The sequence below is a fragment of the Oryzias latipes genome, chromosome 7 (genome assembly GCF_053564925.1).
Source record: "Oryzias latipes strain Hd-rR chromosome 7, Olatipes_Hd-rR_3.1".
In the NCBI taxonomy this organism is placed as follows: Eukaryota; Metazoa; Chordata; class Actinopteri; order Beloniformes; family Adrianichthyidae; genus Oryzias; species Oryzias latipes.
The window spans coordinates 20,592,517-20,607,639 of record NC_136243.1 but is presented as its reverse complement, the minus strand read 5'-3'; the positions used below and the strand labels follow the sequence as shown (position 1 = coordinate 20,607,639).

General features: G+C 40.0%; 1 protein-coding gene across 1 annotated transcript; it reads right to left on the bottom strand.

Moving 5' to 3' along the window:
* Nucleotides 1-54: 54 nt before the first annotated feature.
* Nucleotides 55-14,896, bottom strand: prpf6 (PRP6 pre-mRNA processing factor 6 homolog (S. cerevisiae)). Its single transcript, XM_004070505.5, has 21 exons — nt 14,612-14,896; nt 14,018-14,180; nt 13,815-13,933; nt 13,625-13,703; nt 11,895-12,071; nt 10,109-10,237; nt 9,913-10,007; nt 9,409-9,565; nt 8,090-8,252; nt 6,931-7,049; nt 6,605-6,823; nt 4,476-4,598; nt 4,219-4,340; nt 3,936-4,074; nt 3,719-3,838; nt 2,148-2,324; nt 1,937-2,070; nt 1,611-1,702; nt 1,011-1,125; nt 699-825; nt 55-606 (listed from the first exon to the last, which is right to left on the bottom strand). Exons 1-21 carry the CDS (start codon nt 14,797-14,799, stop codon nt 454-456), a joined length of 2,910 nt encoding a protein of 969 aa, XP_004070553.1. The 5' UTR covers nt 14,800-14,896; the 3' UTR covers nt 55-453.
* Nucleotides 14,897-15,123: the final 227 nt, after the last annotated feature.

The following is a 15,123-nucleotide window of genomic DNA, read 5'->3' as shown; positions in this document are numbered from 1 at the left end:
CTAATAAGAAATATAGGAGCATTCAGGTCAAAATTAGAACTAAAGAGAGACAAATGAAACAATTTGTGTTTATTTTTGGGGAGTGGGATTATACCGGGTGCGGCGTAGAAAAGAGAAAAAAAAATACATTATTTCTAGCATGATGCCTCATGTTAGCAGAAGTTTGAGATGCTCCGGTCAAAACTGAAATTTCACAAGAATCAAAAATATCACAGAAGAATCACCAAAGACAGCTAAAGTCAGACAACAGATGAAAAAAAAGGAAAAGCTGTATTTTCTGCCTGCTTTCAGATCATTTCAGACTTGATGCTATAATCCTGTGACAACAAACTGAAAAGCTTGTGTGAACTTTGGGCAAGTCTTGGTAAAGCACAATCAAGTCTATAGCTGCTCTCCGCTCTGCCGGTGACTGCCAGAGTCCTCCAGGTGATTTCAGTCCATGCTTCCCAAATTTCAGAACGTGTTCTTGATCTTGCTGGCTACCTGCTCCAAGATCTCTCCTGTTTTCTTCTGCCAGTTCAGGACATGTTTGGACTCGGCACACCACAGCTCTCCATGGCGGGGCTCCGCATTCTCGCACCGCTTTCGCACTTCCTCTTGCTGCTCCTGATACACACATAAATATCCTCGTAAGTGTTGCCGTGCTGATGTAATCATTGATAAAAGTCGTGCAAGTCGAGACATCAGATCCATCATACCTGTGTGCCATGCTGCAGCTCAAACTTGTAGAAGAGAGCCCAAGCATCGCCCAGGTCAGGCTCAATCTTCACCGTTCGGAGGAACCACTCTCTGGATTTAGTAATTTTACGCTCACTCCAGAACAACCTAAAACACGCAACGCAAAAGTTGAGCATCTCAAAGTGCAGAAGCAATCTGGTATCTAGAAGAATACATCCAAATTTGGAATGGTGTAAATCATTTCATAGCAAATTCTTGGTGTCAAACAAGTTTTTTCATAAAAGACAGCAAAGCCAAATACCACAGAATAGGGTGGAAAGAGGGAGACGTACTTAGCTACGGCGAGCAGCACATGAGGATCGTGTTCACACTTTTTCAAAGCGTCCACACTCTTGGTCTTCCTCTGGGGCCTGGCCTCCAGGAACACTGCCTCAGCCCACAGGATGCCTTTGGGGGAGGAAAAGAAAAAACAACAACACACATTTTCAACCCTCCAAGTATCAAAAAAACCTTTTTAAAGAGTAAACATCAGCTACATTTTTATTCAATTGTCAACATGACACATATTCTCATTTAATTCCATTAAAAAGAGTATTTTTATCCAGTTTTTTCCAAAGAAATGCAGAAGTTAGTAACTGAATTCTAGTTTTGTTCAAAAATAAAATATCCCATAACGACATGTGTATTTGAGGACGTAACAGCTCTGTGCTGGGAGGAGTTTGTTTATTTATCATTTAGAATTAAGGACATAAAAACAAAATAATACATTAAATTAAATTAAAAAAAATAAAATCCCAAATAGAAAATGTAATGAAAATAATTTACAAATGTTCTCTCTTTCATTGTGTTTGAACAACTTTGCACAAGAAGCTGTGATTTTGTATGTTTGTTTATTTCTGAACTAGAAGGAGAAGCCTCCCTTCATGACTCACCAGAGTTGGGGCATTCCTGCAGGGCCTTGGCCATGAGTGTGTTGGCTATATTCTTTAATCCAGCGCGATACTCCAGCCTGACAGACTCCAACCTGATGAACACACACATGTAGCTCGTGGAACAATAGACATTTGGCTTCATTTCTATACGTTTCTTTTAAACAAGTAAGGGTAAAAAATGATTCTAAATGCACGTCTATGCTCAGTTTAGACCAAAAGAATAGACCCACAGACAGAAATGTTCCTGTTAGATTGTGTCTCTAAACACAGAAATGTCTTTTCCTTTTCATTGGGGGAGAAATCTGAAGGGTTCAAGAGTTTCTCACCAAAGGTCGGCGCACTGAGGGTTTTTCAGCCGAGACTTTTCCAGGATCGCTCTGGCTCTCGTCAGCTGTCCGACTCGCTCCTCCAGACGAGACAGCAGGAACCACAGCGCCACTGAGTGTGGACACTTTTTTAACTATGGAAACAGAAAAGATAATTATCACCTAAAGAGCTCATCCACCTAAGGTTTGGTCTGTTTTTTTTTCCCCTCACCCCTTGGTTATACGCCTCTCTAGCCTTGTCCATGTTCTCACACTGCTCCTCAATCTGACCTCGCATCATCCAAAGCTTGGGGAAGTCCTCGTAATGTTTCAGCGCCTCCGTGCACAGATCCTGAGCAGCTTCTATGTTTCCCAACACCCACTCCAGCTTCACAGATTTCATGAAGACCTGAAATTTAAAAAAAGAAAAAGTTCAAATGTGTTTTTTACACAGCAAGCCTGGATGTGACCTTATTCAGAATTATACCGGCTGTCAGAGATTTCAAGTCTGGACTTTGTTACAAAGCCATAAAACAATAGTTTACACTTCTGCTACAGTCCCAACATACAAGATTACTACACTCTTCACTATACACAAAAAAACGACAACAATGGCTGCAATTAAGCTAATTTATATTAGTGCAAAATACTTCTGAGCTTTGTTATAAAAAAATAAAAATAAAAGCAGTCGGGAGTTTAAACTCACTTTACCAAATAAAGAACATAGGTCACTAAACATAAATTAATATACATTTTAGACTTAACAAGTACATTAAACATGAACAATTCAAAAACAATAAAACCTTTTACTCTTTTACCCAAAAAGGAATAAAATAAGGATTTCAGCATCTATAATCAGACGCGTATCTGAACCAACAGACCCTAAAATGTGTCCCATCAAATGTTTTTTTTTCTGTGATTGGCAACACAAGTACAGGATAAAATATTCAACTGGAAATTTTTCGAGTCTCTTCAGATGTTGATGTTACGTCTGGGCTGTTTTTTTATATTTTGGACTCTGATTTATCTTTTTTTCAGCCTTGAGAAGTGAGCCATTCAATGCCACTTTCTATCATTGTAGCCTGAAAAATCAACAGCTTCCTCAACAGTCTGACAGCAGGATCAGCACAGCCCACAGCAGAGTAGATTCTCTTAGGTTGGCATCTCTCAGCACACAATTGCGATATGAGGCGGGATTGGAGCACGATAAAGATCAACGGTGACAGGTGACAGGCTTTTCTGAAAGCACCTGTCAAAGTGAGTGGAGATGACTAACTGACACTGCTGGCCTCAACAGAATTAGTAAAGAAGACTGAGACAACCTTCTTTTAGATCATGATTGAACAACGGGTTTCTGACAGGAAACAACACAACATTATAGCCAAATCTGGCATGACTCTTGTCAGACAATCTTGTGAAAAATGTGGTTTATTATAACTATACTATGAGCTAATTTAATCATAAACTGTTCAATCATATTGGGAGGCAAATCAGAAAGTTAGGGAAGTCTCCATTTAAATGCTTGTATTAGGAGAAGTCTGGGAGAAAAAGTTTTAAAACTCCAATATCCTTATTAGGACTTCCATTTATTTTTCCAAAGTCTGAATTCAAACCTAATTCTATAGGTACAGCTTCAAAACTACTGATATTTTGGCCCCATTTTTAATGGCAGACATGACGTTTTTCCTCTTTAGAGCTAAACTTTGATTCCCAGGAGGACCAGCGCCTCCCAAAAGAATGGTTGTAACCACAACGGTCCTAATAAGGGAAGAGAAATGAGCATAAACAAACACAGGCGCTCACCCTGGCTGTTGGTGCACTGCTGCGAGCCTTGGCCAACAGTCGGCGGGCTCTCTCATACTCGTTGTTTTCAGACTCCAGTTTTACAGCAGCAAGCCAGATCTCTTCACTGTTTGGGTTGGCCTAAAAAGAAAACAATAACAAAGGACTGGTCTGCATTAAAAGCTAATTTATAATCATTATGATAATGTGTCCAGAGTTTGCAGGAGTTCATCGCCACCTGAAAGGCCAGAGCGAGGATGCTTCGAGCTGCTGGCACATCACCAGCCAGCCACTTGGACTTGGCACCCATCAGCCACAGGACCTCAGCTTTGGGACAGTGAGCTACGGCTCTCTGCAGCAGGGCCTCCAAAGACTCCCTGAGGCACACCATGAAAAGTTAGAAAACAAAAAGTGACAGAGATAGAATCGAATGCAATTAATGGAAATGAAGCAAGGAGAATAAGATAATAAAGCACGACTTCATGGATGATAAAATATGTTTGAAAAAAAAAAAGACTGACCTGGTCCCGTGGTTTTTCTCAAAGTAGGCAGCTCTGAGCCAGACACTTTTCTTACTGGGGAACACTTGAAGGGCATGGGCATAGATGGCTCTGGCACACTCCAGAGCTCCATGAGCCACACACTGGAGCACAAAAACCACAGGCCTTTAATTACTCCATTAAAAAAATAAAATCACATAATGTAATTGGCCAGATAATTGAGCAGTGCATTGTGCAGTGATCCGACTCGTCTTGTGCTCCAAATTCAACCAACTTACACTGTCAGCATCCTCCATCCATGTGTGTTTACGGTCCTCCTCTTCAATGCCAATGCCGATGACTGCCCTTATCACAGCCTGACAAGTGGCCACGCTGCCCGCTTTATCACACTCTTCAGCATCCTGCAGCACACATTCAGACGGAGGAACAACTGTGACTGATAAGGTGGCAGAAAATAATGTGAGAAATAAAAATTTGATACAGCAAAGAAATGCAGCTGAAAACAAACTTAGAACTGAGCAACAGGGAGTCTCAAACAGTAAAGAATGGAGGTAGAGGTGCCATGATATGTGGCATAACACTGTCACGTCGCCAACATGAATGGAAAAACACTAAAGAATATGTTTTATCTAACTGTAAATACATTCAGGCATGATTAAATAAATACAAAAAACTATTAACATTTATGAACAAAAACTACTGAAATAACGGTTTCTACTGGCAGCTTTTAAAAACATCAACAGAGAAACTGATGAGGAGCCTGGGATGTGTTGAACAACCCTGACAAAGGATTCATGACATGAACTCTGGATGTCTGAAATCTCCGGCGGCTCTTTAGCCTCAATAAATATTCCTGTTACTTTAACGATGCACAATCCACAGTGACATTCACCAAAATAAAGGTTTTTCACCATCCGATCACAACTGTGATGACTATGTTTAACGTATAAGGTTAGCAGAGGAATATTTTCATGTAGATGAAAGCTGCTGGCATGAGCGCTCATGCCAGCAGCTTCATTTCTAATGAATGAGAAAGCAATCAAGTTAAAATCAGAATTTGAATTGTGGCCCAAAGCTGCAGGCCAGTTTCAAAATAAGACGCTTCCTGCAGCGAATCCTTAAATGAACCCAAGTTACTAATTAACATGTATGTGAAGATTTACAGGTTAAAGATCAGATTTTTTAGAAATAAAAACATCTCAGAGCAAAAGAACTCTCCTAGGACTCAAAGCATCTTAGTTCATCGCAGTGGTTTCTTGGTTGCATCACTTCTGCCTGCTTACAGAACTGAAGAACTGATCTGTTCTTTACTAGAATCGGTCATGAAACCTTGATGTTGAGGCATCTGTAACCCAGTTATTCAGCCTCTATTTGCACTCACTCTGCCAGATGTTATTAAAAAAAAAAAAGTCAAAGGAAAAATAAACAGAAAAACTGTGCAAAAGGGGGTTTTCTGTGAGCGCCTGTTATTGCAAAAGAACTGAACTGTAACAAAGGAAACGTCAGTCACAGTTCTGGCTTGTTTTGCACCTAAATGAAGCAACAGGACGTTTGCCAAAATGCTGGCATGTTAGAAAAGTTGGCAACAAACTCCTTCCAAGGTTTTTAGGCTGAGTCAAAACAGCTTTGTGAGACATATTAACATGTAGTCTCAAGTGTAATGATGGATAAATGGTCATCAAAGCTGTGCCTTCTTTTAACTCATGTTAAGGAAAGAAGAAAAAAACCAAATTACACATCGGAATTTAAGCTGTTTAATAAGCACGACTCAGGAAAAATGACTCATCTAAGGGAGTTTAACGGTTCCTCTGTCAGATATTACATCTACCTGATGTAATACAAGTAGATTTAATGTGTATCTTTTATTTTCTCCAAAGGCTCTTTTGCATGATTATTTTTCTAACAGGAAAAAAAAAGAAGAAGAAAGAAATGAGTGAGTTTAAAAGTGTTCAGAACTGACTTGGACTTGATGTAAAGGAGAAAAAACTCAAGATTTATCGTCTGACAATCGTTTGGATTTCGCAAGGAAGTAATTAAACAAAACAAGCTTTGAAAGCATAACCACAAATGTGAAAGGGGGGAGGGAATAAGTATAAAAAGATTTGGAGCTGACTTTTGGATACATCATACAAATGTTTGTATTTTATCATTTGAAAAATTGTAAAATGTACTTGGAATATATTTGATCACATCAGTTAGATTTAAAAACTGTTTTTCTTTAGTCTAAGGCAAAACAAGGCAAAAAAAGATAAGTTAACATAATAAAAAAAAACTTACATTTAAAGTTAAACAAATTAAAATAAGACATTTTCAACATTTGCTGGATTTTGAACAGGAATATCCCAAGTTGAAATGAGAAACAGCTAAACCAGACGAAGGGAAATAAGCCGTTTAGATTTGAACAAACCTGAATCCACTGATCTCTATTGATTTCTACGCCGTTGGCCCGCAGTGACGTGATGGCTCTGTCAATGATCTTTTCCACCATCTGAGTGTTGCCATTGGCCTCCTCCAGCTTGGCAGCGGTGATCCAAATGTGGCGGTCCGTGGGGATGTTCTCTCTGGCTTTGTTCAAGACGCGGCGGGCATTCTCGTACGTTTCTAAACGCGCCAGTGCCAGCCACAGCTGCAGGAAGAGGAACAGTTGGACGGAAATGGCCTTCGCAGCATGGCGCCGTGTGGCATACCACAATAATAAATGGGATACATTTGATTTTAAGATCACAGACATACCTCCACACTTGTAGGGCAGCACTCCACAGCTCTGCTGAGCATGATCCTGGCATCCTCGGGTTCCTCCAGCTCTACAGCTGCCTTCCACAGTCGGACCGACTTGGACACATTCTCCAGGGCTATTTGGGTAACAGTAAAGTTAATGCACGAAAGACATTTTATCAGCATGTTTTGTAGCTCAACTAGCTCATTACAACAGTCAGTTAATAATTTTTTTTTAAAAAGATAGATGCTTTTCTTTTCATTAACAAAACCAAAATTCTGCAAGTGTGGTTGGTCAGTTTTGGAGCATTCACACTGCATCTCAGGAAGCATTGTTTTCTTAAGCTGTTGTATCTGCGACTACGCCTTTCTGTTGAGAGAATTGTTGTCATAAATCTAATCTATCCAGTAACAAACCTAGATATAAACTCCAGTGTAGATTTTACTAGAAAAATCTTTAACTGAAATAATTCTTTAAATTCTGAGAACCAGTCTTTAAAACCCAATATCTTTCTGTATTTTATGAGAGTTGTGTCATTGGATGAAAAGCATCAACAATCTGCATTTATACCATAATCAACATTTTACAAGACAGCAAAGAGGCGTTCATCAAAAGGTACTTTTGATCTCAGTAACTATAAAAAGGCAAAAACACGTTCAACAGCATTGTTTGGTTGAGCATTAGCAGTAGTATTTAAAAGTGTTGGGCGGGAAGACAGAATGCTGTGAAAAGTTCGAAAGTAAAGCAGCACACAGGCATTTGAACATGTAGAAACGAAGAGGGCTCTTCCTCAGAGGACGATCCGATCCATCTCTGTCAGCAGAGTATGCTGCTGGGAAATGCTGCTCTGTGCGTGCTTGTGTGTGCAAGCATGAAGTGGGGCATCAACACCGCGGTTAAATGCAGTTCCTGGCCTTGAGGAGAGGCCAAAAACACAGCTGCTAAATGTAATACTGAGGAAATGTTTTATACCTTATCCTAATATGCCTGAAAAGAGACATTCTGTTCAAGAACTTTTAAAGAAAAAACTCCTCATGAATTTTGACCAGAAGGAGACAGATCCGTCTTATTTGCACAAAATTTAAAACATGTGCAGACAGGATAAAAAGTAATGCAGACCCACTACTCGAGTAACTGTAATTTGGCTTTATTAGAATCAATATTTGAGAAGTGTACCTTTCCTGAGGACCCGTTTCTTGGCCCGGATGTCCGTCTCCAGCTCAGCAGCTCGGATGTAGACGCGGACGGACTGCGGCATGTGACGGACAGCCTGCGCCACAACAGCTTTAGCCGTGTCTCCGGGCTGGAGCCGAGCGGCCTCCAGCCACACATCTTCACTCTGGTTGAGAGGCACAAATCCTCATGAAAGATTCTTTCATAAATGAACAGGAAAACTGAAATGCTAGAAAGTTCGGTTTGCATTTATAGATACCACAATAAAGTGAAATATTTTCATTCAAAAATAAAACATTTTACAGACGATCAAGTAGAGCTGTGACGGTGTGGGATTTTTGATCACCGCGGTGATGAACCAGCAGCGGGGGCGGTGTGGCGGTTAACCCCCCCCCGGCCAAACACAAAATACCCCCGCGGCTGCGTTGCAAATGAATACAATTACAACGCAGTATTCTTTATTAACAAATAACAGTAACCACTAACTACTACCTATCCACCTAATGAACTAACTATATAGGTGTTGTAGAATGACTATGTGTATGTGTGTCAGCACGCTGCGTATGTAGGAGGAAGGAGCACACAAGTGTGTTAATTCTTCTGCAGCGGACCGCTCTGGAGCTGCAAGCAAGGCTTCACCTGTGCTCTCTGGTACAGACATCTTCTCAGAATATTATATATTGCCCAGTAATAAACAGACTGCAGACACTTTGTCACCTTTCCGGTAGCCATGAAGCCTGACACCCATGAAGAACACGTGGCGGGAGGCTCCGCCTTTGTTTATACAGACACGTAACTTTGCGCTGCACGAAATAATTCCCAAACAAAACATGTAGTGATATTCATCGAAATCTAACAGAGCCCGTTCGTGTTTGGTGTTACGGAGTGAAGGAGAACAGTAATAAACACCACCACCCACGCAACTTGTAATGGAAATGAATAATTAGAACGCAGTAAATTTGTCGCATTTCCTCGCGAGACGGAATTTCTGTTGTACAATGAGGATTTGTATGTGCTGCTGAAACCGCGCACGTGTGTGTAAGGAGAGGGAGCGTGTGGGGCGCAAGAGGGAGTGAGAGCCGCGCAGGGAGTGAAGGAGAACAGTAATAAAAGGTTTCCCCCAGAAGCCCCTGAAGTCTGAACACGGGACTAGCAGAAAAAGTAAATTATCAGCAAAGATGAATGTGTTTAATGTGTTTATTAGTTCCAATCACACACCATATGCAGAAGAAAAAAACGTGCTGTGATGCGGTCATCACCGATGCGGTGATGCTGTGATTGTCACACCCCTTCGATCAAGCCTGCAATAACCTCAAATTTACCTTTGGGCACATTTCTGTGCCTTTCATTATCAGGTTCCTCGCCACCTGAAGTTTACCAGTGACCTCTTCCAGCCTGGCCGAAGCAATCCAAGCAGGTGGATGATGGGGGTTGGTCTCCCTCACTGATTTCAGCAGCAAGCGAGCCTTCTTGATGTCACTGCACCCAAAGAGTTAGATACAAATGATCAAAAACAGACAATCTCAACAACTTCCCACATTCCCGGGAACCTCTTACTCATTGAGATGCAAATTTAGAAGCTATCTCCCCAACTTTACAGTTCGCACTTACCAAATAAAATAAAAATAAAAATTAGAAAAATGCACAGCTTTAGATAGCGCTTTGATTTAATCTTTCCCACTTTCTTTCACACAAAAGGTTTATCCGATGCTTTTTTTGGTTAATGCATAGAAAATCTTATCTGTTATGCAAGGAAGTGGAAACATCTGATGGTGGGATCACAAACGCGTATAAAAGAAAAGAAGTTACGGCCGCGCTGTCGTTACCTGATGTCTCCTCCATAAGTTGGGATCATGGAGTTCAGATCTGTGAGGTATCCTTTAGGGTCCACGACTGTCTGCCCGCTCACAGAATCTGACACCTGCACAGCAAAAGTCAAACGCAACAGAACAATTATCCATATCACTGCAGAACACAAGCAGATTAAAGAGGAAGTCATACTGAATTACACAAAAAGCATACCTGACTGAGCCTCATATCCATGAGAGTGTTCCTGGCCTGACCAATTTTCCTCATATCCAGTTCTCCTGTTCCAGGTGTCATCAGACCAGGGGTCATGCTCCCAGGGTAAGGTGTGTTCAGGCCCCCCAGCTAGTGCAGACAGGAAATAATGTTAGAAGAGAAGGAGCATTATTGTTCCAGGGAATTCGGTTTCCAATTACAGTTCCCTCACAAGTGTAACAAGATAGAATATATAATGTGAACAAACTGTAAATGTGTGAAACTGCTTTTCTATGCTGTGAACTGAAAATGACAAAAAATGTGCCAAGAATAACTAGAAAAGTTGCATTTCCTGGGTATATACGATTAACTGACTAATTGCAAAAGGTGGTTGCTTTTATTGGCTTAATCGCATAACTTTTAGCAGAGGAAGCTGAAATGTATTGAAAAGAAAAAGGCTGGATAAATTGCTGAAGCTGTTTGCGTAAAATCTGCAGAGGTTTTCGGATTGCCAAGCTGCAGAAGACATCACCATTATAATGCTGCAATTAATTCACATTGCAAAAAAACCTGTAAAATTTTTAGCTAAATGCCAAATTAGCTTGAAAACCCTTGATAGATGTCAAATTAAATGATCTAACATAAGTGAGCCAGCACAATGTAGATGTAATGGTTACATAACAAAAATGTAAAGGAATGTCTACATTTGCACCTACAGCTAGCATGATGTTAATATAAAGGTTTAATGCTATGCTAGTTAAAGCTGTTCATACAAACAGAATTTATTCCAAACACGGGGATTTGTGTTTGAAACTTTGAATAAAAAAACATCTATGTGTCATTGAAAGTGTCAAAGGTCCCCTGAACTTTTGCAAAGCCCGTCTCAGTGTGTCTGTGCGTGTCTGAAAGAGAGTGCTGTCTCCATGGCAACGGGTTCAAATTCCAGGACTGCTCGCAGCTGTATATGTCATCTACGTAGGCACAAACGCTACAGAGTCTGAGATGGACAGATGTCCCAAACAAAATGATGCTGTGTCTCAACTATACGTCAGATTAAAATAATTGTTGAGAAATTATAGGAGGAGATGCATTTCAAAAACAGAGAAGTTGAAGCACTGTCTCCATTGACTTCCATTATATTTGAAATTCAAACAACTTAAAATTTTGAAAAACTTTAAATGTTACCAAAATGGTTTAAAGACAGCAGAAAAGTCTACAAAAGAGCAGAACAAATGCATGTTTGAATTTTTTGAACGGCATAAAGTATGCAGAAGTTAGCTTTGCAGTAAGTTTGAAGTTGCTGAAGAGCCTTCCCCTATGTACTTCTATGGCAACATTTTGCAGCAATTTTGTTGAATTGCAGAAAAACCATAAGTTGTAGCAGAAATCGCAGAAGATAGCAATAATGTCCTCAATTTGCAGGACATTTTGATACTTGAATGGCAGAAATCAGATAAAATATGCAGAAGATATGAACGGACAAAAAAACGCACGAAAGAATAAGAATGAATAATAAGAGAAGAACAAGCCAAAGGAGGGCCACAGTTCCACAGCCTGAATTCAGGACTGCAGTTATAAAGCACTAAAACCAATAAACTAATTCCATCTTGTTACTGTCCAAATACCCATCAGCTCACGGCTGCTGTACAGAAGCTACAAAGTAGCAGTATCATAAACATTTGGCAGTTGCTAAGACTGTTTTAGGTGAAGTTTCCTGACCCCTGCTGGACTAAACTGGGACTGCAGCATGATGCATGGTTTTCAGTGCTTCTAGTTGGATCTTGTGCGTGTGCGCGTATTTACTGACTCCTTGCAAAGGGTCGACAGAGGAGTGGTTCTCTCCGCTCTGCAGGTGCTTGGAGAAGAAGCTATCAGGGACAGGTGTGAGTTTTTCATGGCGAGGGTTCCTTTGACGCTTGTTTCTTGCATCTCCAACTTCAGGGATGCTCAACCACTCCTCCTCTGACACTTCGGCCAACTTTCTCTAAAAAGGCAGAGGAAAACAAAAAGAGAATTGGAAAATATGTATGAATTATTAAAATAAAGTCTAATTATTACAATATCAGAACACAAATGACTAACATAGCACACCTACTACAGCACACTGGGAGACATAGCTTCAGTTTACAACATTCACAAAAATGAAATCATTGTCAAAAGCACCATCACTTCCAGCCAATATAAAGAAAAAATAAATGACAAAAAACTACTGTAGATTATTGTTTAGGATTGAGTTTGATTCTTTTTAGCCATTGATTGAATTGAACAAGACCGTCTTTTAAGGTGTGATGGATAAATGCAACAGAATACTATGACACAACCAGCACTAAAACGTGTATCTTCAAAATGTAATAATGCACAGGAATCCAGTGTGTATGCAACTCTTATCAGCAGCATCCACATATAGCAGATGGAAAGCTCAGTTAGTTAAGTGCAGTTCATAACGTTTGAGCTGATCGCTGATTATTTAGCAAATTGTCTTAGTGCATGGGAACAACCTGCCATAAGAAATCCGTATTTTGAGTAGAACTCCTGGTTTTGTTTATTCAATGCAAGTTTCTTTTTCTTTGAAGTCAAAGACTGTTTGACATCAATCAAGACTGAGTTACGGATATCAATCAAGTGGAGAGAATCCAGTAGTATTCTAAAGTAAAATGTGTAGAACCAGATAGTAAATAATCTGGAAATAATGTAAGTAGTGGATTCCATCTGTGCGGCCCTCAAGTGACCCATGAATCATTTAGTCGGTGTCAGTGGGCTACTTGAGTGCAGCATGTTTGATTCAGGTTATCTTTAGCAAGCCTCGCATTTACAAAGTCATACTGAGTGAACTGATATGTTGTTTTGATAACATATTGTTCCTTTAATGCTTGTTTTTTTTTGTTTAGTGGTTTAAGGGACAGATATGTATGTGAAAAGATTTAAACACGGAAAAATGTTTTTGAGATCCAAATTTATGCATTTTTGCTAAACATAATTTCTTCATTTTCATTTAAAAAAAGGCAATATTTAGAAACCAATACTACATTTGGGTTCCCGGTATTGGCATACATATCTCAACTTTTGGAAAGATCCCTCTCTCTCTCTACTCTAGCCAAGTTACAGCATCAGGAAAGAAATATCAAAATATCAACTATTACACTAAACCCATGTCTTTGCATTCTTGGCAACAGTTTAAAATCGAACAGAACAGTTTCAACACTGATGTAACATTTGTTTTACTTTAGCTCACACAACACAAACCTTAGAAGGCAAAAACCCCAGTAAATAGATGTTGGCAAAATAGAAATCCTTATTATCTGATTTAAATAAGTGTCTTTCACAATAAATTCCACCACTGGCTCTGTTTAACTTGTTGAAGTAACTGAGCTAATTTTTATGGCTTAAGCATAATTTAAAAGTATTATATGTCTTTAGACAAAGCTAATGAATTTAATGATAAATTAAAAAAGCTTATTGTCAATGTCAACTGAGAACTTTCATTTGATCAAAAGTTTTTTTTAAAAACAACAATGATTTGATGTGCAAGTGTTGTACCTTCAGATCGGAAAACTGTTGCTGGATTTTAGGCCTCTCCATACGATACTTTTCAATTTCTTCCTTTTCTCTTAGCTCTCTGCAAAAGCAAAGACAACATTCAACCCCAGAACACAGTCTTAACTTTTAACAGTGTAGAATAAAAATGCACAAATGGCACATGGAAAGCTGGAGGAATTTTGAGAGAAACCTTCTTTCTTTGCGTCTTTCGTCCATCCTCTTGTCCAGGGCTGCGTATATAGCATCTGCCTCCTCGTCATCTTTTTCATAAGGCCCGCTAGAGAACAAGCTACCCGCATAACCATTAAACTACAAAACAAACAAAACGACAGCAATGGTGTTTAGAGAAACAGCACAGTCGCAAAGTCGCTGTCAAACAATCCATAGATGAACCTCATCGTAGTTGGTGTCATTCAGATCTTCCTCATCCTCCTCCTGATTCTTTTTCATTTGGTCTCCCACGGTTCTTTTCCCTGGGGGAGCATGTCTGTCATCCACTGGGTCATTGGCATCTCGAGCAGGACCAATGTCAGACCGGGTGGTGAATCCAGTGGCACTAGAAGGGAATTTCCATTCAAACGTTACAGAATTGGACACTGTAGAAGGAATGAGCTAATTGAAAAATAAATAAAGGTACAAATACATTGCAAAATACCTTTAGTAATGCTGATTTTTTTTTTTATTATTTATGACACTGGCCTGTATAATTCACGTCAAAAACCAAATCTGTGTGGCTAGCCTAGCTAGTAGTGCGGTGCAAAAGTAAAAATCTGCCTCCTGAGTAACAAGATTCTTATGCTGGCACCCAAAAATGTATTCTTTCCGATGAAAATTTGAAAAATAGTGCCACAGTAGCTTTACATCACATAATATTTTATTGTTACAACAATGACAGGGTTATAGAAACAACAACACTTAACCAAAACAACCGGCTGCCTGGTTGCACGCAAAGCTACAATTTGCTACTACTAGCATCGGTTAGCTTACCCTCTGCCGAGACCAGGCACATATCCCAGCGGAGCGGGCATGCCCAGGAACGGCTTCTTCTTTTTCCCCATGAGCGGGGAGGCCAGGGGTATTATGGGAGCCCCGCCGCTGGCTGCCGTAGCCCCGGCGCCTCCCGCTGATGTTTTGGACACAATTTTGGTGCCTTGTTTAGCCCCAGAGGTAGCCATCGTTGCTCACACGACGAGGTGGATTACTGGCGGATGAACAACAGAAAGACTTCCGTTCCCATCAAAACACTGCCGTTCTAGAAATATCCGCTCCTTTTTTGTAACAGCGCCCTCTATAGGTCAGGCTCGTTACTAATACATTCAAAAAATAACTTTTACATTTTTTAAATTATTTTCTGGTGTCTGTATAATACGTTTATTTTACAGTTCTGTGATCATTGACCTTTGAATGTTTTATCGAATTATTGATTATGTTTTTCTAAATTGTAAGTTTTGTTTATGATTGCCACAAGGGGGCGGAAGTTTTCAATTTAGGATGGAGTG